At 40.2% G+C, this 27,425-nt stretch overlaps 1 protein-coding gene across 1 annotated transcript in view; it reads left to right on the forward strand.

Moving 5' to 3' along the window:
- The window catches only part of galnt12 (UDP-N-acetyl-alpha-D-galactosamine:polypeptide N-acetylgalactosaminyltransferase 12), a 63,507-nt gene extending 36,647 nt beyond the window's left edge, over nucleotides 1–26,860 (forward strand). Inside the window, exons 5-10 of the mRNA XM_078538742.1 lie at nucleotides 8,417–8,534; nucleotides 9,515–9,691; nucleotides 9,964–10,095; nucleotides 17,908–18,021; nucleotides 22,967–23,122; nucleotides 23,597–26,860. Of these exons, the coding sequence (XP_078394868.1) occupies nucleotides 8,417–8,534; nucleotides 9,515–9,691; nucleotides 9,964–10,095; nucleotides 17,908–18,021; nucleotides 22,967–23,122; nucleotides 23,597–23,737 (838 nt within the window). The 3' untranslated portion in view covers nucleotides 23,738–26,860. The remainder of the gene's footprint in view (nucleotides 1–8,416; nucleotides 8,535–9,514; nucleotides 9,692–9,963; nucleotides 10,096–17,907; nucleotides 18,022–22,966; nucleotides 23,123–23,596) is intronic.
- The last annotated feature ends 565 nt before the right edge of the window (nucleotides 26,861–27,425 follow it).

Raw genomic sequence — 27,425 nt, forward strand, 5'->3', positions numbered from 1 at the left:
TGTATTTCCAGGTTGATCCTCATGGATGTAGAGATTACAACAGCCTTGGAGAATTTGCTTTGAAGATTCAGAGTAAGGCTGCAGCCTGATTTTGGTTTTTTTGAGCATATAAACTTTAAAAAAAAATTTTTTTCATGGGAGTATTTTTTGTGGTCACTAGTGACATTTCCAGTTTAATAGATGCTTCAGTATTTCCTTTGTTTTAATTTAGTTTATTTCTATATTGTACAGACAACTGATATTTGACAACTACTTGTGTTCAATTCTGTCTAAAATAGTTAATAAATTGATATGCAGATTAATAGAAAATGGATCATGTATTTTAACATACGCTGCATTAATAGCAATTCTGTATGAAGTTTATATTTGCAATTCTGACGTTGCATATCATACATTGTAAACTATTGAAGCATCCCAATAAATATCTGAATTTTATGCTGCAATAGCGAAAAAAAATAAAGTTTTACAAATGCTAATTCACGATGACCATTGCAAACAATACATTAGGAAACAAATTGTCGCCATTTTATAGGATATTGTCTAAATTTTTAAACATCTATTAAATTGTGGCTTTTCTAGCACCATTGCATCTATTGATGTAGCTTGTGTCTATACCAGTCAATATTGCCTTTCCAGGGGCTGCAATACTGAGGCCAAAAGTAACAAGTAAAACAAGATTGTTTTTTCCCTTTAAAACTCAAACTGAGATGCACTCCCTGTTGCTCTACTTTGTGCTTGTCTTTTTAAAATATATTCAGTATTGCCTTTCCTTCAGAATATTTTTAGAAAAAAAAATGGTGAAAAACTTCCTTTTAAAATAAAATAAATAGCCCTCCAGCCCTAACAGATAAAGCTACAATTTTATCTGCATTGTGTGTGCTAATGGTTTGGTGAATGCTACAAGGCAATAAAAATAAATGAAGGGATTCGGAGATTCTGTATTGCAAGAGTAGACCTAATGGCTTATATTTGCTGCAACAAAAATTGTGCAATTCCTTTTTGCTTTTTTGGTAAAAAATGAAATTCCATTTCTCTTGTAAAGTATAAATCATTACAATTAGCTCCTCTTCACATTGAACTTGTGTTACTTTGAAATCCCATTACTTTAGACAGAATTTTGCCCTTGTTGGGCGGGCTAGGTTGGGGTGGGGATGGTTCGGGAAGCTGACTGCCGCCCGTGATTGAGGCCGGAAGGCGATTTCACGCTGACGGGCCAATTAAAGCTCGCCCAGCATGAAATGCAGGCGGCTGCCTGTGTGGGCGGTGGGGGGTGGGGAATTGCGAGCAGGATGAGCGCAAACTTCGTGTGTGCACGTGAGTGCGTGCTTGATAATCTCCCTGAGGCACAGAGCTGCCTTGGAGATGAGTGTTAAAAAAATTAATAAAGAAATGAAAAATGTAATAAAACATGTCCCCTCATGTGACTCTGTCACATGAGCAGGGACATATTATTAATTTAATTTTTAATTTTATTTTTATTTACATAGGAAATGTCATCCCACATGTGGTTGAGGTTTCCTAAGAAGTGCAAAAGCTGTTTGGCCCTTTCGTCTGCCCGCCAACCGTAAGGTTGGACAAGCAGTGAAAAATTTCGCTCAATTATCTTCTTAATGGCCTTAATAGGCATTTTAATTGTCGGTGGGTGTGCTGCCGACTCTGGCGCGCGCCCGCTGAACGAAATATCACGCAAATGCGCATTGACGTCAGGATGCTTGCCCAACATCAACGCGCGTCATTTTACGCTCAAGCAGATCGCGTATGTGCCCACCCACCGAACTAAAAATTTTGCCCTTTGTTTTTTTGTACATTCAGCTGCTTTATGCCACCAAAGGTTATCACAGCTCATCTTTGCTTTAGTCTTCAGTCATTTCCCAGTCGAGTAACATATTTGTTCTCACTCTCTTCTCTGATCTTATGTGGAACTCCCATACCTCCTCTGAAACAGCCTCCAGGAAGCCCGATCTCTTTCACAGCAAGCATCTTTTTCCTCTCCAGGACTCTCAATTCTGTATAAAACGCAAGTTTGTCAAAAACTTAAATAATGCTCCCATAACTGGGCAGGTTTCTTTAGCAGGTATGTCTTGCATCTGAACAGGATGAGTTTGTCTGATGGATAGTTTGTGCTTGCTTGCTTTCTGTTCTTTTATATTAATGTCCTTTAGGGAAAGAATCTGCTGTTCTTACCTGGTCTGGTTTCCATCAGGTCAAACAACGGCAAGGAAATCACTTGGTAATTACGACCTACGGCCCTCCTTCAGCTGATGAATTAGCACTTCTCCATGTTGAAGAACACTTGGAGAAAACACTGAAGGTGGCAAGGGCACAAAATGTACTCTGTGTTAGCGACTTCGATGTCCGTCATTGAGTGGCTTGGTAGCACCATGACTGACCGACCCAGCCGAATTCTGAAGGACATATCTGCAGACTGGGCCTGCAGTGTGGTGAGAGAACCAACAAGGGGGAAAAACCTATTAGACCTGGTATTCGCCAATCTGTCTGCTGCAGATGCATCTGTCCATGACAGTATAGGTAGGAGTGACCACCGCACAGCCCTTGTGAAGATGAAGTCTTCAAACTTGGCATACCCCCCACCATGTCGTTTAGCACTATCATTGTACTAAATGGAATAGATTCAGAACAGATCAAGCAGCTCAAAACTCGGCATCCGTGAGGCGCAGTGGGCCTTCAGCAACGGCAGAATTGTATTCAACCACACTTGGTAACCTCATAGCCTGACATATCCCTCATTCTACCATTACCATCAAGCCAAGGAATCAAATCTGGTTCAATGAAGAGTACAGGGGGGTATGCCAGGAGCAGCACCAGGCATGCCTAAAAATGAGGTGATAACCTGGTGAAGCTATAACATGGGACTACATGCATGCCAAACAGTGATAGACAGAACTAAGTGAATCCACAGCCAGGGGATCAGATCAAAGCTCTGCAGTCCTATCACATCCAGCTGTGAACGGCGGTGGACATTTAAACAACTTGGCTGGAGGAGGAGGCTTTGTGCTCATCATGGGGGAGCCCAGCACATCAGTGCTAAAGTCGAGGCTGAAGTATTTGCAAGCATCTTCAGCCAGAAATGTCGAGTGGATGATCCATCTTGGCTGCCTCCTGAAATTCCCAGCATCACAGATGCCAGTCTTCAGCCAATTCAGTTTGATTCTCTCCATGAGATAACAAGAAATGGCTGAGGGCACTGGATACTGCAAAGGCTTTGGGCCCTGACAACATTTAGGCAATAATGCTGAAGATTTGTGTTCCAGGACTAGCCTCGTCCCTGGCCAAACTGTTCCAGTACAGCCACAACAGTGGTATCCACCTGACAATGTGGAAAATTGTCCCAGTATTTTCACAAAAAGCAGGACAAATCCGATCCAGCCAATTACCACCCCATCAGCCTCCTCTCGATCATCGGCAAAGTGTTATTCACAGTGCCATCTAGTAGCACTTTCACAGCAGCAACCTGCTCACTGATGCTCAGTTTGGGTTCCACCAGGGCCACTGGACTCCTGACCTCATTTCATTGTTGGTCCAAGCATGGACAAAAGAGCTGAATTCCAGAGGTGAGGTGAAAGTTGACTCCCCTTGATGTCAAGGCAGATATTGACCGAGTTTGACATCAAGGAGCCCTGGCAAAATTGAAGTCAATGGGAATCAGTGGTTGGGGGTGGGCGGCGTGGGGAGAACTCTGCACCATTTGGAGTCATACCTAGCACGAAGGAAGATGGTTGTGGCTGTTGGAGGCTAAACATCACGGTCCTGTGACATCACTGCAGGAGTTCCTCAGGGTAATGTCCTAGGCCCAACTATCTTCAGCTGCTTCATCAATTACCTTCCCTCCATCATAAAGTCAGAAATGGGCATGTTTGCTGATGATTACAGTGTTCAGTACCATTCACAACTCAAACCGAAGCAGTCCATGTCTATATGCAGCAAGAGCTGAACAAAGTTCAGGCTTGGATTGCTAAGTGGTAAGTGACCTTTGTGCCATATAGGTGCCAGGCAATGACCATCTCCAGCAAGAAAGAACCTAATTACCTACCCTTGACATTCAGTGGCATTCCCATGGCTGAACCCCCACTATAAACATCCTGGGGGTTACCATTGACCAGAACCTGAACTGGACTAGCCATATAAATACTGTGGCTACAAGAGCAGATCAGAGGCTTGGAATCCTGTGGTGAGTAACTCACCTCCTGACTTCCCCAAAGCCTGTCCATCTACTAGGCACAAGTCAGATGTGTGGTGGAATACTGTCCACTTGCCTGCATGAGTGCGGCTCCAGCAACACTGAAGAAGCTCAACACCATCCAGGACAAAACAGATGCTTAATTGGCACCCCATCCACCACCTTAAAGATCCACTTCTGCTACCACTGACACACAGTGGCAACAATGTGTGCTATGTACAAGATGCATTTGCAGCAACTTACCAAAGCTCCTTCAACACCTTACAAGCCTGCGACCTCTACCACCTAGATGGACAGCACAATAGGCGCATGGAAACACCAGCTGCAAACTCCCCCCCGCCCCCCATGCCACACCATCCTGCCTTGGAACTATATTGCTGTCACTGGATCAAAATCCTGAAAATCGTTTCCTAACAGCGCTGTGAGGGTATCTACGCCACATGGACTGCAGCAGTTCAAATAGGTGACTCACTACCACCTTCTCAAGGGGCGATTCAGGATGGGCAACAAATGCTGGCTTTGCCAATGATGTCCACATCCCAGGAAAGAATTAAAAAAAAACACTAAGACACACAACTTAGTTCCCAAAAATGGACAAGTTCAGATCGTCTCAAAGGTTCAAGTACAAAAAAAAATCTAGAACAGAAACTGAACCTGCCAACTTTGGTTTTAATGCAGGAGGTGTGTGTATGGCAACTTCCTAAAAGGAAGAGGGTTGATTATTTAAATATTATAATGAGGTTGGTTGTTACAATTGTGACAACCAAAGTGTTCTCTGGGCCTTGGGAAACTTGGCAAGTTAAAGGTGTGACAAAGGCTTAATCCATGAGTTAAATCCCTTTTACAATACTGCTTATGGGCCAGAAGGAGCAGGAGCAACAAGCTTACTCCTGTTTAATATGCCACCTTCCTTCTCCTTACCTCCCACCCCACTGCCCTGCGATCTGTGTGCTCCGACTGTCCTGAACACCATCCTATCCCCCTTCCACAATTTAGAACAATATGGACCACCATCCGACCCTCACCGCCACCCCCCCACCCCAAATATGTGCATGCACACATACCATGACCTCCATCACACCCCTTATATACTGACTTGTTGTAGGCTTCGGCCCTGCTAAGCAGGCTTCCCACTTGAAAGGCCTCCAGCCTTTCACTTATGGATAAGGAGACCCTCTGGGCTTGCCCATTCCAATGTAAGCCAGCTTTTAATGATGTGATAAGTCTTAATTCCTGCCAAACAACCTCTCTGCCACTGAAAATTGACTTTTACAGATATAGAGCCTCATTCTTTCAGTTTTTGGAGATTTTAAAAGAACATTTTTCTTTAAACACTTTTTTTTTTCTGTCTCTTATCTCACACTGTTAATCTCATATTTCTTCCCTGTATTTCACTTTAACAAACAGTTCTAAAGTTCAGACTCTGTGCTGCTGGTGCACAGTTGCTTGTCCTGTTCACACAGGTTCCAGATCCCCTATGGAAGATGCAATACCATTTTGGCTGTCCAAAGTAAATTCCAGTGCAATATCCCGTAGAAAGTTAATGTGCAGGTGTTTTGTTCTGAATGGCTGGTGCTGTTTATTTGCCACTGGGCCAAATTTTGTTTCCAATGTATCAAGATTGGTAGGTCTGATAATTTTTTCAGAGTCTGCAAGCATATCTCTGTACCTGTCTCTTAGTAGGGTTTGGAATACAGATGGTGGGGTATCTCTCTAGTCCACCCTACTGGTTCATGCTTGCTAGCAGGAATATATCCAGTGTATAATAAACTGGACCACAGAATTAAGCGACGTTGCAAGCATTTTTATCATTTAAAAACAAAAGTAGCTGGTAGAGTTTAGTCATTCTTATGAAGCGAAAGTTGTTTTTATTCCTCCCTTTTAAGACAGTGATGAGTTAGCCAGCATAAACTTTCACAATCATTTTCATGTATCCTTGGTCACAGACCATTGGGAACATCACACCGCTGCTGGATCCTGTTCACAACTAACATTCACACGTTTCAACAGCTCTCACTAGATAGCAATCAGGACTGAGAACCGAGCCTCACCTTGCCTTCTCCATCAGCTTCTGAGTGCTGATGCCTGTTGTGCCTAAAGGATTATTTTGGCTATGATCAACAAACTCTGCACCAACTGGAGATTGAAGCTAGAACCTTCTATATCACAGTGGAAATTTTAAGCTCTAGTACCACCTATGTGTAAGATACATCCTGTCCCCGCCGCGCACCCCCCCCCCCCCCCCGAAAGCCCCACCTCCCGAACTAATACTAATGATACGCCATCTGTTATATTAGAACTCATTTTAATTTTGTGAGAATTTAAAGCAGTCTGCTGTATGTGACACCATCCGTGGAGGAACTTGGTGATTAATTTTTTTTTTGCTAGCAATATTTTAAAATACACAAGTTTGTCAGTCAATTAAATTGGAGGGAAAATGTGACATTTGTTTGCCACAATGGATGTCTAACACAGAACCTTTATTGAAGGATATAGTTGATTATGAAATTTGTTTGATGGACATGCACATTCCCAGAAGAGATCTCTGAGGAAAACAATCTATAAATTCCCACTGTAATACTTTTAACATGGCCTTTGAAATGACAAAAATACTACTAGACACATTGTGAGAAATTGTCATCCCCAGGTGGGCAGACCTGAAGCCAATGCGTGAGAGCTGTGTGATGTATTTAAATAATCATTCTAATAATCTTTGGATAAATTATCTTGCCTTCTGTTTTTGCAGGAAAGATCCCCTGTTGTATTTTTCTTTTCATGTAGTTTACCCACTGGTTCCACTCCTCCATAATCATTAGATCTGTGCTTTTCTACTAAGTTACTTTATTCATGGTTTTGAGAGTGGTATCTTCTAGTATAAACACAAATTTAGTGTTTAATGAATGATATAAGTTTGTAATTTATTTTCAAGCCTCCTTCCTCATCTAACTCTATCAATACAGCCCTCTGTTTCCTTCTCTCTCATGCTTTTCTAGCTTCACTTAAGTGCATCCATACTATTAGTCTTAACTCCTGCTTGTGCTCTGTGAATTCCACTTTCTCACCATCTAGTTAAAGACGTTTCTTCTGAAATCCCTATCTGGTTTCTTGTTCACAATCTTGGATTGATGGCCTTCAGTTTTGCTTTTCTCCAAAAGTGGAAACACCCTCTGTGTGTACTGCATCAAAGCTTTTCATAATTTTGTAGACTGCTGTTAGGTTACTCCTTAAGCCTTCATTTTTTCAGGAGAAAAAAACATCCAGCCTGTTCATCCTTTCCTGATGGTTATAACATTGTGGTTCTGGTATCACCCTTGTAAATCATTTTTGCATCTCTCCAAGTGTCTCGCTATGCTTTTTATAGCATAGCAACTAGAACTGTACACAAGTGTGGCCTAACCAAGCTTTGATACAATTTTAACATCTCTATTTTTCAATTCTATCCCTCTAGAAATAAATCTTGTACTTGATTTGCTTTTGGTGTGGCCTTATTGAACTATGTCACAACTTTGTGATTTGTGTGTTTGTACTTCCAGATCCCTTTGCTCCTCCACCACATTTGGACTTTTGTTTTCCAATTAATGTGGCACCTCCTTATTTTTCTTAGCAAAATGTAGTACCACACTTACCCATGTCGGAATTCATTTGCCAAATATATGCCCATTCTACAAGTTTATTAGTATCTTCAAGTAATTGGTTGTAGTCCTCAGTGTTGACTGTGATGGCCACTAAATTTCAAATTGTGTTTTTGATTTCAAAGCCTCAATTCTGATATAAATTGTGGACAACAGTGGTCCCAGCACTGATCCTTGAGACCCCATGTTTTACCATCTGGCACTCTGAATAACCACCACTTACCTCTGCCTGCTTTCTGTCTTGTAGTCAGCTAGCTATTAATTTGCTATTTGTTCCCTGTTGTAAGCTTATTCATTAAGTGATTCCTTACCTATATGTGCTACTATATTAGCATTGTGTCTAATAAACAGCATGTGACCTAAAATTAACCATCTAAAACTAATGCTTAATGGAACTATTCAAATGTTAGCTTATAATCAGCACAAAGAACTGGTTCTTTGAGGAGTGTGCTTTAGATTATCTCAACAGATAAATGGGAATATTGGTTAAAATTACAGCTTTTACTAATTTGATCATGTATTTTGCTGATTAGAATCCAGTCATAAAAGTTATTTCTAAATAATTGAAGTAGCTCTATCTCACCAGATCTCCCACCATGGCTGGCGGACTGTTCGCTGTCAGTAAGAAGTACTTTGAGTATCTGGGCACGTATGACACAGGAATGGAGGTCTGGGGAGGAGAGAACTTGGAATTTTCTTTCAGAGTAAGAGCTTAATTTGTCCTTACATTAGAAATGTTGAATTTTAAATGGAAAATAATTCCTTTGGCCTCACTTTGGAGGAAAAATTAGATGGTCTTGGGCTAATTTTCCAGAGGGGACCCGTCCTGCTTGAGGTACTGCTTTGGTAATGGCAGTGACATACATTTGATCTTCCCCTAATTTTCTCATACCCATTGCCACCTCATTGCAGTATAGTTGGGGCTGGGGTGAGCAGAAAATAATTTTCAAAACTGTCACGCCAGTTTCCTGACAGACCTGTGATTTAATTACCTTGCCTCATTTCCTGATTTAAAGGGAAAAAGTTAATATAATTAGATTTGGTGCTGGTGTGCCCAGGTATTACTATTTCAATTCTGTATTTAATTTAAATCATTTTCATTAAGGAATCATTTAATTACAAACTCTTTGCTGTTTACATACAGGTACCTAAATTCATGCTATACTTAGTAATGTCATAAGATACTAAATGCATTTTTGATTCTGTGAATGTATTTGGCACATAGCAATTCCTTGAAAGTTCCTGAAGCTTTTTAATGCCTCAGATGAAGGTCTTCTGCTAGCTAAATGTCTAAATTTACTCTTGGCTTGGTGGTGAGTTATATAGACCTGGGACGCCTTGGCGCTGATCCCTAGTCTGTGCACTAATCTCAGTCATGGTTGTGGGAAGTTGCAATTAATCTCAACATCTGCGCAAGGAATGAGAAAAATTGGCCAGTGCTCTTGTCCTAATTACCACTAGTTCATACACGACCCCCCTCCATTCTCTCTTCTCCCCCCACCCACCAAAAAACCCATCCTAGAAATGCTCAAGTTTAAGGAATCATAGCATGGAAAATTCAATTTGGAGCAAGTCCAGAAAATGATGTAATATACAAGATGTAACTAATGGGAGTATAAAATATTAGTCAATTTAAAACCTAAATTTGTGTATATTCTATCAAAACAACTTGTTTGTTTTTCAGATATGGCAGTGTGGAGGTTCCTTAGAAATTCATCCCTGTTCTCATGTAGGTCATGTTTTTCCCAAACAAGCTCCTTATTCAAGGAGTAAAGCCCTGGCAAATAGCGTACGTGCTGCAGAAGTCTGGATGGATGAATATAAAGAACTGTATTTTCACAGAAATCCACATGCCCGTTTGGTGAGTTGTATTCATTAAAGTTGTATAGTTAAGTCAGTGTTCCAATATTACCAGTATACAATAGCTGATTTTAAAACTTAAAGCATTGTACCTGTTTTAGGAGTTGAACTTGATTAAGTGTAGACACCCACTTTTTGATTTTTGAAAGGTAAGGAATCAGTAAGCTGGTTTAAAATTGGTAAAAATGCAGAGGCAAAATAACTGTCATTTCATATTTTTGAAGTTACTGTGACATGGCTTTAATTTTCTCCCCCACGTTTCTGGATTTACAGGAGCCATATGGTGATGTAACAGAGAGAAGAAAACTCAGAGAGAAGCTACAATGTAAAAACTTCAAATGGTTATTGGAGAATGTTTACCCAGATATCCATGTACCTGAGGATCGACCAGGTTTCTTTGGAATGGTAAATATATTGTGCTAAACCTGGGCAATTCCCAATCCCAAATACTGAGTTGTTGTCCAAGTGTCAGTTTTATCTGAACCGATAAACTTTACAGGTCTTCACTGAACTTTTGCACTTGCACTAGAAGGGCAAACTACTTTCTTTTCAGTTTGGTTTGTTTGTCAGCCATGGCTTGGTTGGTAGTATCCTCACCTCTGTGTCAGAACGTTGTGGGGTCCAGTCCTATTTCAGACACTTAAGCACTAAAATCAAAGGCTGACACTGCAGTGCAGTACTGAGGGAGCCCTGCACTATCAGGGGTGTCATCAAAGAACTTTGCCTTACTCTTTTACCCTCCTGAGTAAATGTTTTTTGCTTGTTGCAACAAAACTCTTATTACTGAATTTTTGGACAAATTCTCTTGCCTCTAGTAGCTACATTTGCTGATAACACAAAGATGGGGAGAAAACTAAATTTTTAAGAGGACATTAAGAGTCTACAGATCAATTTGGATAGTTCGTGAGTAGGCACAAATTTGGCAGATGGAGTATAATGTAGGAAAATGTGAACTTGTTCACTTTGGCAAGAAGAATAGAAAAGCAGTATGTTATTTGAATGGCGAAAGACTGCAGAGCCCTACAGTACAGAAGGATGTGTGTGTCCTGGTACATGAGTTACAAAATGTTGGTATGCAGGTGCAGAAGTGATTAGGAAGGTAGATGGAATGTTGACATTTTTATAGCAAGGGGAATCGAGTATGAAAGTAAGGAGGTTATGCTACAGTTGTACAGGGCGTTGGTAAGACCACATCTGGAGTACTGTGTATATTTTTGGTCTCCTTAAGAAAGCATAAAATTACATTAGAAGCAGTTCAGAGGAGGTTCACTTGACTGTTTCCTGGGATGAAGGGGTTATCTTATGAAACATAGAAAATAGGAGCAGGAGTAGGTCATTTGGCCCTTTGAGCCTGCTCCGTCATTCAATATGATCATGGCTGATCCTCTATCTCGACGCCATACTCCCACTCTCTCCCCATGACCCTTGGTGCCTTTAGAGTCCAGAAATATATCTATTTCCTTCTTAAATATATTCAGTGACTTGGCCTCCACAGCCTTCCATAGGTTCACCAACCTCTGAGTGAAGAAGTTTCTCCTCATCTATCCCATATTCTGGGACTGTGACCTTATTCTAGACCCCCCAGGCAGAGGAAACATCACCACTGCATCCAATCTGTCCAGCCTTGTCAGAGTTTTATACGTTTCAATGAGACCCCTCCCATCCTTAACTCCAGTGAATACAGGCCTAGTCGACTCAATCTCTCCTCATACTATAATCCTGCCATCCCAGGAATCAGTCTGGTGAACCTTCGCTGCTCTCCCACTATGACATGTATATCCTTTCTTAGGGAAGGAGACCAAAACTGCGCACACTACTCCAGGTTTCACCAAGGCCCTGTACAGCTGCAGTAAGACATCCTTGCTCCTGTACTCAAGTCCTCTCGCAATGAAGGCCAACATACCATTTTCCTTCTTATCTGCTTACTGCATCTGCATGCTTGTTTTCAGTGATTGGTGTACAAGAACACCCAAGTCCCTTTGTACATCAACATTTCCCAACCTATCACTATTTAAATAATACTTTGCAATTCTGTTCTTCCTACGGAAGTGGAAAACTCCACACTTATCCATGTTATACTGCATCTGCCATGTATTTGCCCATTCACTAAGCCTGTCTAAATCACTTTGAAGGCTCTTAACATCCTCCTGACCACTCTCATTCCCGCCAATTTTTATGTCATCAGCAAACTTGGAAATATTACAATTGGTTCCTTCATACAAATCATTGATATATATCGTGAACAGCTGGGGCCCAAGCACTGATCCCTGTGGTACCCAACTAGTCACCACCCGCCACTCCGAAAAAGACCTATTCATTCCTACTGTTTCCTGTCTGCTAACTAATTCTCAATCCATCCCAATATATTGCCTCCAATCCCATGTGCTTTAATTTTACGCACTAACCTCTTATGTGGGACTTTATCAAAAGCTTTCTGAAAATCCAAATACATCACATCTGCTATTCTCCTTTATCTATTCTGCTAGTTATGTCCTCAAAAAAACTCCAGTAGATTTGTCAAACATGATTTCCCTTTCATAAATTCATGTTGACACAGTTTAATCCTGTTGATATTTTCTAAGTGTGCTGTTATCACATCCTTTATAATAGATTCTAGCATTTTCCCTACTACTGATGTTAGGCTAACTGGTCTGTAATTCGCTGTTTTCTCTCTCTTTTTAAATAGTGTGGTTACATTTGCCACCCTCCAATCTGCCGTTATTTTTCCAGAATCTACAGAATTTTGGAAGATGACAACCAACGCGTCCACTATTTCCTTGACCGCCTCCTTTAGTACCCTGGGATGTAGATTAGCAGGCTCTGGGATGTGTTGGCTTTCAGTCCCATTTCTCCAGCACTATTATTTTAGTAATACTAATTTCCTTCAATTCCTCCTTCTCACCAGATGCTTTGTTCCCTAGTATTTCTGGGAAGTTATTTGTGTCTTCCTCTGTGAAGACAGAACTAAAGCAATTGTTTAATTGCTCTGCCACTTCCTTGTTCTCTATTATAAATTCTCCTGTTTCAGACTGTAAGGTACCTACATTTGTCTTCACTAATCTTTTTCTTTTTACATACCTATGGAAGCTTTTACAGTCTGCTTTTATGTTCCTTGCAAGTTTACTCTCATACTCCATTTTTCCTCTCTTAATTAACCTTTTGGCCCACCTTCGCTGAATTCTAAACTGCTGCCAATCCTCAGGCTTGCTAGTTTTTCTAGCAACTTTATATGACTCCTCTTTGGATCTAATACTATCCTTAATTTCTTTTGTTAGCCATGGTTGAGCTACTTTTCCTGTTGTGTTTTTGCACCAGAAAGGAATGTGTAACTGTTGCAATGCATACATTTGTTCCTTAAATATTAGCTATTGCCTTTTAATGATGTCCCCCAATCTGTCTTAGCCAACTCATGCCTCATACCTTCGTCACGCCTTTGTTTAGATTTAGGACCCTAGTTTCAGAACAGACTACTTCACTTTCCATCCTAATGAAGAATTCAATCATGTTATGGTCACTTCCCTAGAGGACCCCACACATCAAGATTATTAATTAACCCTTTCTCATTGCACAATTAAGCTTGAGCAGGTTGGCCTATTATCAGGCTTGCCCAACACGATCCATGGGCCTAATTGTGCGGTGAGAGAGAGGATTTCAGGGGGAAAGAAGAGAGAGAAGGTGCTGCAGGGCACAGGGAGAGAGAAAGGGGCTGCGGGGCCCGAGGGAAGAAGGTGCTGTGGGACATGGGGAGAGATTGTGCATGGGACCCCAAGGGGAGAAGGTGCTGTGTGGCACGAAGGGAGAAGGTGCTGCAGGGCCTGGAGGGGGAGAGAGAGGGGCAGGCTGTGGGCCCAGGGGGAGAGAGAGGGAAGGGAAGGAAATCTGCTGCCCTTACCTGGTCTGGCCTACATGTGACTCCCGACCCACAGCAATGCGGTTGACTCTTAAATGCCCTCTGAACAGTGCATTTAGGGATGAGCAATAAATGCTGGCCTAGCCAGCAACACCCACATCCCATGAATGAATTTTAAAAAAAGGCCCTCTCCTCAGATAGCCTTTCATTCATCTTTATATACGTTTCTCCCTCTTTAATATGTAAATTCTATTGTTCCGTATGTTGTTGAAACTGTACCTTTCTCATAATATAGAAACTTTCATGTTGCCAATATTGTCATTAACCTTTGGGGAAAAATAAGCATAATCTTTAGCTTTGCTTATTTGGCTAGTTGTAGACAGACTAACATCCCTTTGAAATCCAAACAATCCCTTCATTTTCTAAAAAATGGAAATTTCCTTCACACCTTACATGCTAAGCCAGCATCTATGTTTACTCATGAGCATTTCAAGTGCATTTCTACACCTAGCTTTTTTTGATAATTCCAAACTTGCAATCTGCCTGACTCCAAATGTAATTAAATTACACAGAGAGACTCACTATACTGGCACCCATAAACCTACTTTATAATAAACCAGAAAAATATTACAAAATTATTGTACTTTTGTAACAATCCACAACTATACTTTTACAGATATATAAAGACTTGTAAGGATAACACAAGTTACAAAAACCACCTTATACACTAATGTTCACAGTAAGCACACAGTCCATGTAAACCAATAGGCGACCTGTGGTCAGACAGACCACACTCTGAAACCAAGTGACAGATACCACTCCAAACAGATACTATGGATCTCTCTTCAACTCTCCCTACATCCTTGTCACACTGTGAGCCAACCAGTCTCACTGAACTCCGTCTTTCACACGAGGGTTTCCAATTTCCAAGAAATTGCTTCTGAAATTTTCTCCCAAACCGACGCTTTCTCTCAGATGCTTTCCGCAAGGGTCCACCTCCTGGCTTTCGAACCCATGTTCCTCTCTCCTGGGACACCACATGCATTCAAGCTTGCTTCCATGCACTCTCTCTCATGGACTCAACCATCAACAGTACACCACTGCTTCACATGCCGATAGCAAAGAGTTACAGGCCTTCAGCTATCACCTTGGACCTTCAAGCTTCTTGCAAGCTTTTATCATTTTAAATCTGCTTCCTGCAGCTTTCTCCCTTTAAGCTTGAAGCTTGGAGCCTTCCTCTGCTCCTCACTCGTAACTTCACTTAACAGGAGCTTTTCCAGGTTCCTGTTCCTCCTTGTCTCTCTCTGGCAGCTGCGTTCAACTGTACTCAAACTGCTTGTGTGTGCGTGTGCATCTGTCTCCCTGGGCCCCTGTTGCTAGGCACCAGCGCAGTTCTTTTTTACTTTGTTTTGAGTTCCCTTCAAGAGTCATAAAAATCTCATTACAATGCAGGCACCTTTAAAAGTTGAACTGCAACTTGTTACGAGCCACCGGGGATAGAGGGCTGTAGTATCAAGCCCCACTGTTCCCCGAGCCGTGAAAAATGTGAAAAAGTTTGACCAAACCACCAGATTGCCCCAATTCTACCCAACTGTTTAATTTAGGTGAACAGAAATTGAGCACCAGGTTTGTAAACTTAACAAGTGAATAACTTTATTGAACAAACTGTTGTTAACGAGTGGCAAAAGAAAGAAATATGAACTGTTAACTTCTAACACTATAACTTAAACTCTACCCCCTTAAATCCTTCTTAATATATATACACACACGGGCGCGCGCACACACACACACACACACAAGACACACAAAACATGGGTTTTAAGGGTGGGATAAAACAATTCAATAGCACCAATTCCGGAGTACAGGGTCAATGGGTTTATTTTGGTTGATGTCTTCCAAATTCCTTTCAGTTCTTGTTGATGACACGAGGTGGTCTTCCTGCACTTACAGTATTTAGTTCACTGGTTGAGCACTTGTCTTTCAATGCCTCTAACAATGATTTTCCCCTTTGCCTCTTGACAGGGGTTTTCCCAGAGAGAGCAGGTTGTAGAGATATAAGGAGAAAAGCCAGCTAGCTGCTATTATGGAATTACTGGAATCTTCCGCACGCAGGAGAAAGAGGTTTTAGGTCTTGTTCCTTTCAGGCTAGGAGCCATTCGGCTGCACTGCTTCTCACACAAACCCTGGTCACCTGGTCAGGAGCCAATTCAGATGTTGTTGCCAGGCAGCTCCCTTGGTTCAGGACTCCTTTCTGGCACCATCCTGTCTTTTATGGCATACTCTGTTTCAGGACTGCAACATTGTAAATATCTCTCCTCCTGTTCCAGTGGACATGTCTTTCAAACTGCTACCATTGTAATTTTAATCCACAATCCAACAGAAAATAAAAAGATATGTTTTTTACAAACTCAACTTCTTTTTTTAACACACACAAGCAGAAACACAAATCAGCCTTAACTGAAAGATACCTTATCCTTAACACACCCAAATATAAATATAACTTACTTAAACTATTTCTATTTCCTAACACATTTTTATTAGTTACACTTTTTAAAAAATATCAATTTATTGCTTTATGTGATCTTGTCATCCCCTCCCCACCGAGTGAGGAAAAAAATGGAAATGTGCTCCCCACGCAAAAGGGGTCGACAAGCCTGGCACATACCCATTGGAGTTTAGAAGAATGAGAGGTGATCTTATTGAAACATATAAGATCCTGAGGGGACTTGACAGGGTGGACTTGAGAGAATGTTTCCCCTTGAGGGGGGTGTCTAGAACTAGGGGACACGTTTTAAAAATTAGGGGTTTCCCATTAAGACTGAGAGAAAGAGGACTTTTTTTTCTCTCAAAGGGCTGTTAGTCTATGCAACTCTGTTCCCCAGAAAACAGTGGTGGCTGTGTTATTAAATATGTTCTAGGCTGAGTTCGGTAGATTTTAGATCAGCAAGGGAGCCAAGGGTTATGGGGGGCAGACAAAATGGAGTTGAGACCACAATCAGATCAGCCATAATCTTATCAAATGGTGGAGCAGGCTCGAGGGACCGAATGGCTTTCTCCTGCTGCTAATTCTTGTGTTCTTGCATTCTTCATAGATGTAGGTTAGGTTAGAGCCTACAGTTTCTCTTAGAATGCATACGATTTCAAAAGAATGGGGACATCCCTAGCAAATAATTTTAAAAAAAAGTATTCTCAGGACGTGGACAACAATAGCAAGGCTTTGTTAATTGCCCATCTCTAGTTGACCTTACGTGATGGTGTTGAGCTGCTGTCTTGAACCACTGTGGTCCTTTTGATTGTGCTTCATGACTAGAATTTTCTATAGTTGCCAATGCAATATCTGTGTGGACACACATTGCAGATTACTGATATATCTTCTGTATAAAGTTTAAGGATAAGGTCGGTCTTTCTCTATATATTCTGGCCTTCTTTTCAAAATATTAAGGGGAACACCCATGGTCAATGGAAATGATTTCTGCTAGCTGGGCAGTTTAGGAGTAGAAAATATAGTCAAAAAATTAGACCCAGACTTTTCACGAGTGAAATTAGGAACCACTTCAAACTGAGAGTGGTAGAGTTGGCTCTGTCTTTGAAAAGTCAATTAATGCTAGATCAATTGCTTATTTTAAAAAACTGACATTGATATACTTTTGCTACCCAAAGGTGTCGAGGAATGTGGGACAAAGGCGAGTTGGTGTATAGAATTAAGTCACAGATTGGCCATCACCTGATTGAATGGAAGGAAAGGCTCGGGGGGGCTAAATGGCCTACTCCTGTTTCTATGTTCTTAACCCTTTGCTTTTCTCTGTTCTCTTCTCTCTCTGGTCTTTCCTTGCAGGTAGGAAGTTGGATAGCATAGCAGGGAAAGGAGCTACTGAAGATGGCATTTTCCATTTGAAATTTGTGGGGAAAATATACCCTTGGCTTTTTCATTGCATTTATGAAGAAATATAGATAGTTGTTTTTTTTTAAAGAAACTAGCTCATGTCTTGAAGTAATTTCCAGAAATTAACTATTTAAGTTGATGCTTTAAAATTGCCTCTTAAGGATATTGGCTAAAATGTCTTTTCACTATGATCTCAAGAAGCCCTTACCCCATGAACACATTAAGGAATATTCAACCATTTACCATTATTATTGTCTTTGGATAGTGGAAAGCACAATTACTGCAATTAAAGATTATTTTCATTATACAGTTCAAACTGAGGGAGGTTTTGGCTGATGTAACACCAATTTGACCAAGAACATTATAGTTTTGCTTTTTAAAAAAGTATTCTATTTCAGTTTTCAGAAATGAATAGGGATCTATACCTTACTGCCTGTTCACTGCAGTATAACCTAATATCCACCCTTCTGTTTGTTTTCCCCAGTTAAAGAACAAGGGGATGATGAACTACTGCTTTGATTACAATCCACCAAATGAACACAATGTTGCAGGAGGAAAAATCATCCTGTATCAGTGTCATGGCATGGGCCAAAATCAGGTGAGTGGTAGCTTATTTTGTTTGCTTACCAACGATTTTGTTTGCTTACCAATGTTTAAATAATATTGCCAGGTTGACTGTCCCTCAGTTCAAGGATGACATCTACTCAGGGTTGCTTGTTTCTGCCATGGATCTTTATGTGACCAAGTAGGCTGATACTTGACTTGCAGATCTTTGGGCATGTGAAGCAGGACTTCCCACGGTGTGATGGGATCCGAAGTGCAGGATTTGTTTCCTTTTCTTTCCTCCTCTACTGCTGCCCAGTTTCACCATTAAGGAGCAGGGACTCGAGCCTGCAGCTTGATGGACAAGTTGTTGCTATTCTCAGCGATTGGTAGCAAGCTCCTCCCAGTCATTTAAGGTCAATGCCACTGTACTTCAAGAGCTTCAGAGTGTCTTTGTAGCGTTTTCTTTGTCCTCCCTTAGAAGGGAGATGAGAAGAGGTAGGCCAAGAGGGGACTTAATAGAGGGATGAGCATTTTTAATCTGAAGCATTGGTAGGGATTGGGATCCACTTACGATAGGGGTGATGGATAAGTGGGAGTTGTTGAAGGTGCAGGCAGCAGAATTTTGTATGCTTGGTAGCTTACTATGTTTACTTCCCAGCGTTTGAAGAATAATCTTACATCGGCTATCCCTGGATTCGAGGATGAAATCTACTCCGTATTGCTTGTCAGATCCTCGGGGGACAGTTCCTGTCACATCCCAACAATCAGAACACATTCGGTTTATCCCTACATTTTGCTTCCTATATTCCAACCAATTCTCAACCCATGTCATTTTTGTTAATATCTTGTGCAGAACCTTATGTCTTCTGGACGGCCATATAGACAACATCTTTAAAAATTCAGCGAGATTAGTCAGATATGACCTACTTTTCTCACATCCATGCTGACTCTTTGCACTTCCACGCTGACTCTCTTTTATCAGCTTATGTTTGTCCACATGCTCAGTCACTCAGTCTCTGATACATTCCACTAACTTCTTCACAATTTATACTAAACTGGTAGGTCTATAATTACCTGGTTTCTCCATCTACTGCATTCTTAAATAATGTGACATTTGCAATTTTCCAATCCAATCCAAAGGCGCATTTCCTGAATCTGGAGAATTTAGGAAAATTATGATAAACGCTCCTGCAATTTCTACACCAATTTTAAAAAATATTTTGGGTGAAAACCATCAAGTCTTGAAGATGTATTGATATTAAATCTCATTATTTTCTTTCTTTTTTAACTTGAATTATTTAAAACTAAGTTTTCCCCCTGTAAGTTATGTTTAAGTTCACTTGTAGTGTTGACATTTTGTCCACTTCCACCACTCTGAAAAAGGATATAAAGTGTTATGTTAATTCCTTATTGACTAATATGAGCCGGGAATTCTGATCTGACCAGTCTCATTACAGCTATTTTTGCCTCAGTTAAGTGAAATAGTTTTCCCTGAGAGAGAAAATGCATTCTCTATCCATGTAATCTTCTTATAGTACTTGGTGAGAAGGAAGGAATGAATGCCTTAAATTAAAATTATTCCCCTGCCCATCATGGAAATCAGACAGTTTGTGTAGGTGCAGCTCATTTACCCTATTAATGAGGCTTCCTGAGGTATTTGTGAAATTTATAACTTTGTATAGGGATTTTTTTGTTACTTTTTTGAAACTTATATACATAGTGATGCAGATGCGATTATTGTGTTTACATTGCAATGCATCAAGAACGGTCTGTACAAACCACTCTGCCCTGATCTTCAGGTCTTTTCATAGGATTCAAACCACATTCTTGTCAATTGGATTCCTCTTAATGCCACGTCAGCTTATTTCGCTTTGAGCCAATTCTATATTCATGCAGCATTCTTTTGAATATTTTTGTTATAATCCTGCAAGTGAATTCAACAAAAATGATAGCTACCATTTACTTCCTTTTCCGATGTCCTTCATTTCATTATGGAATCATAAAGTCATAAAATAGTTACAGCACAGAAGAAGGCCATTTGGTCCATCGTGTCCATGCTGGCTCTCCTAAAGAGCAATTCGCATACTGCCGGACTCTTCCTGCATCCCTGCACATTCCCCGGTTCAATAATTTGAAATATGTAGAAAAAATTACAGCACAGAAGGAGGCCACTCTGTCTCTGTGTCTGTGCCAGCCAATAAACAAGCCACCCAGCCTAATTCCATTTTCCAACACTTGGTCTGTAGCCCTGGAGGTTACAGGACTTCAGGTGCATATCTGGACATCTTTTTAAATGAGTTGAAAGTTTCTGCCCTTTCATGCCGTGAGTTTGAAATCCCTACCATCCTCTGGGTGAAAAAAATATTTCCACATCTCTTCTCTAATCCTTTTACCTAGCACATTAAAACCATGCCCCTTAGTCACTGACCTCTCTGGTAAGGGAAATAGGTCCTTCCCATCCACTCTATCCAGACGTCTCACAACCTTGTACACTTCAACCAAATCTCCCCTCAGCCTCCTCTGTTCCAGGGAAAACAACCCCAGCCTATCCAATCTTTCCTCATAGCTGCAATTTTCCAGTCCTGGCAACATCCTTGTAAATCTCCTCTGTACCATTTCTAATGCAATTACACCCCTCTGTAATCTCTGTAATGAGGACCAGAACTGCATGCAGTACTCAAGTTGTGGCCTAACTTGTGTTTTATAAAGCTCCATCATAACCTCCATGCTTGTGTATTCTATGCCTCAGCTAATAAAGGAAAGAATTCTATGTGCTGCCTTAACTTCCTTCTTGACTTGCCCTGCTACCTCCAGGGATCTGTAGACATTCACTCCAAGGTCTCCCTCTTCCTCTATACATCTCAATTTCCTCCCATTTATTGTGTATTCCTTTGCCTTGTTTGACCTCTCCAAATGCATCACCTCACACTTCTTCTCCGGGTTGAATTCCATTTGCCACTTTCCTGCCCACCTGATCTGTCCATGGATATCTTCCTGCTTCCCTCCCCAACTATGCGACCAATTTATGTGTCGGCTGCAAACATCTTGTTCGTTCCCCCTACGTTTAAGTCCAAATCATTAATATATACCTCAAAAAGCAGGGGACCCAGTACTAAGCACTGCAGAACCCCACTGGATAAAACCTTGTAATCACAAAAAACACCTGTCAACCATTATCCTTTGTTTCCTGACAATGAGTCAATCTTGTATCCAGCTTGCTGCATTCCCCTGGATCCCATGGACATTTTTTTAACCAGTCTGCCATGTAGGACCTTGTCCAAAGCCTTGCTAAAATTCATATAGATCACATCGACTGCACAAACCTAATGAATCCACCTTGTTACTTCCTCAAAAAACTCAAGTTAACCAGACACTATCTTCCCTTAAATCCATGCTGACTGTCCTTAATTACCCCATGCCTTTCTAAGTGCCAGTTTATCTTGTCTCTCAGAATTGATTCCAATAATTTGCCCACTGACTGGCCTATAATTAATCGGTCTATCCCTCACTCCATTTTTAAACAAAGGTACAACCTAAGCAGTCCTTCAATCCTCTGCCACCATACCTGCATCTAGTGAGGATTGGCAAATGATGGTCAGAGCAGCTGCTATTTCCTCCCTGGTATCTTTTAACAGCCAAGGGTACATTTCATCCGGCCCTGGTGATTTATCCACTTTCAAGGATGCTGATCCCCTTATTACCTCCTCTCTCCCTATGTTTAACATATCCAATATTTCGGACTCCTCCTTAACTACAATGCATCAATTTAAGAAGTGTGATGGGCAGGAGAGAGACAGGCAAACTACTTATTTCCTCTCTCTAACTGTCGGTAAGCATGAGGTATTTTGAATTATTTTTAAAGCATACGGTGGTGAGTTTTCCCAAACCCTCTGTTTGTGTGATCCAGTTTACTAATAACCTACAGAAAACTCGCATTATGATTAACTCAGAAGGTTAGTTTATTTCACACTCAAAACCTGAGGGAGGAGTGTTCGCTACTTCCCACTTTACTACACGCATATAGCAAAGGGGAGGGAGGTTGCGGGTTGGATAGAAAAAAAGAGTTTTACAACTATGGATAGCAACAGTACAAGAACCACAAATGGATATTAGTGCACGTGATTTCCAGAGTAAAGTCCAATGAGGAGTTCTTTCACGTAAGAGCTCTAATTCAGCTGGCTGACAATTGGAGTGGTAAAGTTCACTTTACAGTTGGTGCTGATATTGCAGATGAAGTAGGTACACAGAGACTGGGTCAGTTCTGCAGGCAATGATAGGAAATCATCCAGCAGAGACGGGTTTTGAGGAGCAGGCTGTTGTTCTGCCTGGAGCTCTCTCTTTTGGTGGTTCACCGGTTGGATGTTAAACAGCAGACTACCTGTGAGGCCAAAGATGTAATGTTAAAACTGTCCAAAAGGCCAGAGGCTTGGGTCATGACGTATTAATGGTTAATTTGAGCTTAACAATCAGTTTCTGTGCTTCTGGGCAGCATTCCATTATTCCTCCTTAGGAGGGAGACGAGGTGGTTATTAGCATCCCTTTCCCGAAAAGGAGTTTCGATCTCCCTCACTTTTGTGATAGTTTAGGTTGGGGAGCCAGTTTCTCTACACTTCCTCTGGTTTCATTGATTACAAGGGGCCTGTACCATTAGAGGTGAGATTCCACAATTCTTTTGTTCTTGTAATTCCTGGTGGTAGTTCCCAGGACAAAAGGCCAATACTGTGGTCATGTGACTTGCAGCAGCCATCTTTTTTGGTTCAGCAGAAAGTCCATGTTTTAAAAATGGCAAAAGAATAAAGTTTTGGATTTGTTTTCATGCCATAGGGACCCAACAGAAGACAATTAATTTAAGAATCCTTGACCAAAGTTTAGATTCCAGAATAGTGCTTCCAATGTGTAGAGGGTTGGGCAGCCATTGCAGTAACCTCCGACTTATCACAAATGAAACTCTGACTCCATTGGTGTTCTTTAAACAACAAACACTTTTGTGTTTCTAGTTTTTTGAATTCTCGTCACACAATGAAATCCGTTATAATACTCGCCAACCTGAGTCATGTGCTGCAGCAGATGCTGGAAATGACTATCTGACACTGTACCTTTGCCGAGAGACTAATTGGCCTGTACCTGAAAGCCAGAAATTCATTTTTAAGGAGGTAAGACCCATTCTAAAAGATTTTGTGCTTTTTTAAAAATATAAATTTTAAACTACTCTCATTATCCATGATGCGCTTCCAAAGGTGATGATCATGTATACATTTTCTAATTTTCAAGACTTCCATATTTTTGCTAGATGACAGCTAGCTGTGGTAATGTGAGTTAAGAATGACAGAGTAACTGCCTGTCAGTAGTGGGTGCCAAAGCTTCAAACAAGTGCCACATATAAAAATCTCCCAAGAGTGAGACTACCGCTATTTTGCTTTAAGCAGCAAATTATTCTTTTTTCGATAACAATGAAAACTTGTGAGAAATATATATAGTCATAGACTTTAATTTCTGTTGTAAGATTATGACAATTGCAGATGTGAAGGTTAAGGCAAGATTACAGGACTGCATTCAGTTGGAAATCTTATTTTAATTAGTCTTTAATTGTGATTATTTTTGTTTTGAACTTTTTTTTGTCTTTGAAGGATGGCTCGATTTACCATGTCCAAACGCAGAGATGTCTGCAGGCTGTACCCAATGCATTCAGTAATGGTCGTCCAGGACCATTACTACGGCCATGTACAGATATCGACCACCAGAAATGGTTCTTTCAAGAAAGAAAATGATTTGTACATATTCAAATTCATTAACAACTTCAGAAAGCTACCGTTACCAAAAATACTACTGAATTTTACTATGAACTATATGATCATATCAGATCTTTGAATATTCTCCCTTAGAATACTTCAGGATGGGATTTTAAGATTTGCATAATATAGTAGGATCTTTGTACTGATTTTATCACTGAGAGCAATTTATTTTTAACAATGCCTTGAACTTACAAAAAAACCACCTAAATTTCCAAAGAATAATTTAAGTGCATCGTTTATTTGTGCAATTCATTGGTGACCTGACGGTGTGTCTATTTGAATATATATGGTGAAGAATCTACTGGTTTCAATATGACTTGTTAAAGGCTTTAAAACAATTTTGTGTTTGGAAACTAAAAGTGAACTTTGTACAAGTCCTTTTTTGTATTTTTGAAGTCCGTGATCTATGATGTTACAGCTATGTAAAGGGAGACAAAACTGCAATACCCGGCTCATTTAAAAGAACAACAGACAACTTTTTTTTTTTGCCAAGGCTGAGACAAGGAAGGGGTAGGAAATGTAGATATTTTTCAGTGAAACTTTGCAGTTTTGAGCGTATCAGCTTGATTTAGTGCACTTTAGGGAATATTATATCTTTTGATACTGATCTTTCAAATTCCATAATCTTGCCGCCTTCCAGCCTGTTGTGAAATTGAAGCTCGGTGTCCACAATCAGTTTGAAACTAAAGACATGTCTTAGAAGTTGTTCTTGTAATATTTATTTTAACACTTGACTTTCAGCAGTAGAAATGTCAAGGAAATACCTGTAGGGTTTAAAAGGGGTGAGAGGAGAGAGAATATCTGAAATTTACAGCTGGAACTGAGACCGATTTTTGCCCTGATTCTGGTGTGAGGAGGTTTGAATTTTTGCACCATGCATGGAGAACACTAAGAGTAAACTGAGGTCTTGTACCAAGTCTACAGAGTCGGACAGAGCTCTCTAAACACAACCTGGTTTTGTAGGCCCAGTGAGGAAAAAAATATGTTTTGTGCAGTGCTTTACAGCCAAGGAATGATTTTTGAAGTGCATTTGCTGTTGTTTTTCAGACAATAAGGTAAATTACTTTTTAATCTATTTTGGCAGTGTTAATTGAGGGTTGAAGATTGACCCGAACTCTGAAAAAACTCCTTTGCTCTTCTTCAGTTAGTGCCTTGGGATCTTTGACATTCACTTGAATAGGTAGATGGGGCTGGGTTTAATATCTTACTTGAAGGGCAGCACCTCAAACATGCAACACTCACTCAATACTGTACTGAACTGTTAGTCTAGATCATAGGCACAAGTTCCTGGACTGAAACCACGACTTTCTGACTCAAAGACGAAAGTGCTACCACTGAGACCAACTGCAATGGTGGAACCCTTTTTTACCCTTAAAACATAGGCCCTAACCTAAATGAGGTGTGAAATAGGGACATGAGAGGAATCATTACAATGTGACTCAAGCATATTGCTAAATCTCACTGCCCCAATTAGTCTTTGATTTAGAATTAACTATATATGTGAGCACTTGTGGCAAAATCGCCAGCAGTCGGTTTGAGATTAGGGTCTGGAAAAGCTCAAGCTTTACATTTTTAAACGATTCTATGCCTGGATGTGGGATGATAAATGTGCTTCAGTTTGATGAGAATTAATTTTTAAAAATGTTTTGGAAGACCTCTACCTATAATTTTGGTTTGTAACCACACCAGGCAGGGTAGATTGTGACAAAAAATGATTTCACGTTCTCTCCTTTTAGGTTAATGTACATTGGATCACTCCTCCATATGTCACTGTAACATCATATGTCACAAGTGAAAATGTGCAATGACTCATTTGAATACAGTAGATGCTTTTTATTTTGATACAAAATTTGAAGGAGCTCTATTTTTGCACTCTAATTGCAAAATGTCGTTATCTTATGAGAGTTACTGCTAATCTCATATTGTGTAGAAAATATGTTCTATTTTCTTCCCCAACAACTTATAAAATGAACTAAGTAGCCAAAAATGTTTATAGAATTTACAAATGCTGCATATGTGTATGAAAAGACTTGCTTACCAAACCATAGCAATATAGTAGCCTGTGGAAGGATGAGCTGAATGGCCTTCCTCTCCTTACTTACCTTTGACATAAAACTAACTGTATCCTGAATGTACTGGAGAATGTACTAAACAGTTTTAAATAATTGCTTTTGATAGATATTGATTGATCCAGGCAGCAAATCACTGTGCTAAAGGGCTTTATTGACTTCTAAAAAAATAATTATCTCTTGGGCTTCCATAATGTGTAATATTTGATAAATCTATTCACTGTTCTTGTATTGACATATCTTTGTGCAGCAGTTTTAAGGACTTATAATTAAGGTGAAAGATTGTAAAATGTTTCAGTTGCTATTGCCAAGCAGACATGTTGGCGTTAGAACTATACCTGGTCTTGAGAAGAACTGGGTTGTGACTGCAAATGTTTGCAGAGTTTACTACTTTGGATGTGAATTTAAATGTGAGAATTTGTATTTTGTCAAGTTTTGGTGCATATCTTTTTTTAATGAACACAACTTTCTAATCAACCCGTTTTATAAATAGTCATAGCATTGCTACTCTCCAGCATTTAACCCGAGTCTCAGCAAAAAGAATGCACAGCCTCTTACAGAGGTCGCTTTGTTGCCCAGAGATGTCCCAGCATTAATGCAATGAAAATGGAGGATATTTATTTTTGATTCTCCAGTTGTTCGCTCGCTGGCGGGCTAACTAAAGTTTAAATGCAGCTGCGAGAGAAATAATGGATTGATTAACATTAATTATTATAAAATGAACATCTGATGGATTTTTCAATAACATTTTGAGAGTACAGTCACAAACACCATGTGCTCTACAGATGTTGGTCAGATTTGAGACAATGGTTTTTCTCTGAGAATTCGCCATCCAACTGATTTGAACATTGAACGAACACTTTTTTTAAAATAAAATATTTTTTGCAAATTGCAAAAACAATGCCCCACACTTTCAGGTATGTCTTTAAGAGTTTTTATGGGAATAATTTTGCAAAATGCACAACTGTGTCCTGCCATTTTCTTCAGCAATAAAATTATTGCAGGGAACTGCAATTTATATATTTAAAAATTGAGAGATCTGTTTTTTGCTTGGACCTTTGATTATCAGGATGTAATGATGAACCTATTAAAAAAAATTTAGGACCACAGTGAAGTACTGTGTGAAGGTTTGGGCTGTGAGGCAGTGGACCTGGTATAGTGCAGATGTCCTTACACTTAAGGGTTGTGAGGCTATAGATTGCACTACCAGAGTTGGTGATTGAAGCAGAGATGATAATATTTAATAATAGGTCAGATAGGTAATTAAAGGGGCGAGAGATATGGGAACGTGTGGCACATAAGATTAGGTGCTTGCTATATTTTTCGATAGAAATATTAAACAATCTTGCTTATTTCCTCAGTAATACTTTGACAAATATTGGATATACATCAATATTATAAAAAGGATACAGAAGCACTGGAGAAAGGGTTAATCGATATGCGATGATACCAGAGCTATGAACTATTTCTGATGGGAAAGGCGGAACATGCTGGTGGTTTTTTCTAGAAAAAAGACTGAGGAGACCATTTAGCTATCTTTAAAATTATGAAGGGATTTGATAGGGTAGACATGGAGAGGATGTTTCCACCTGTGG

This window comes from Cetorhinus maximus, chromosome 3 (assembly GCF_964194155.1).
Source record: "Cetorhinus maximus chromosome 3, sCetMax3.hap1.1, whole genome shotgun sequence".
Lineage (NCBI taxonomy): Eukaryota > Metazoa > Chordata > Chondrichthyes > Lamniformes > Cetorhinidae > Cetorhinus > Cetorhinus maximus.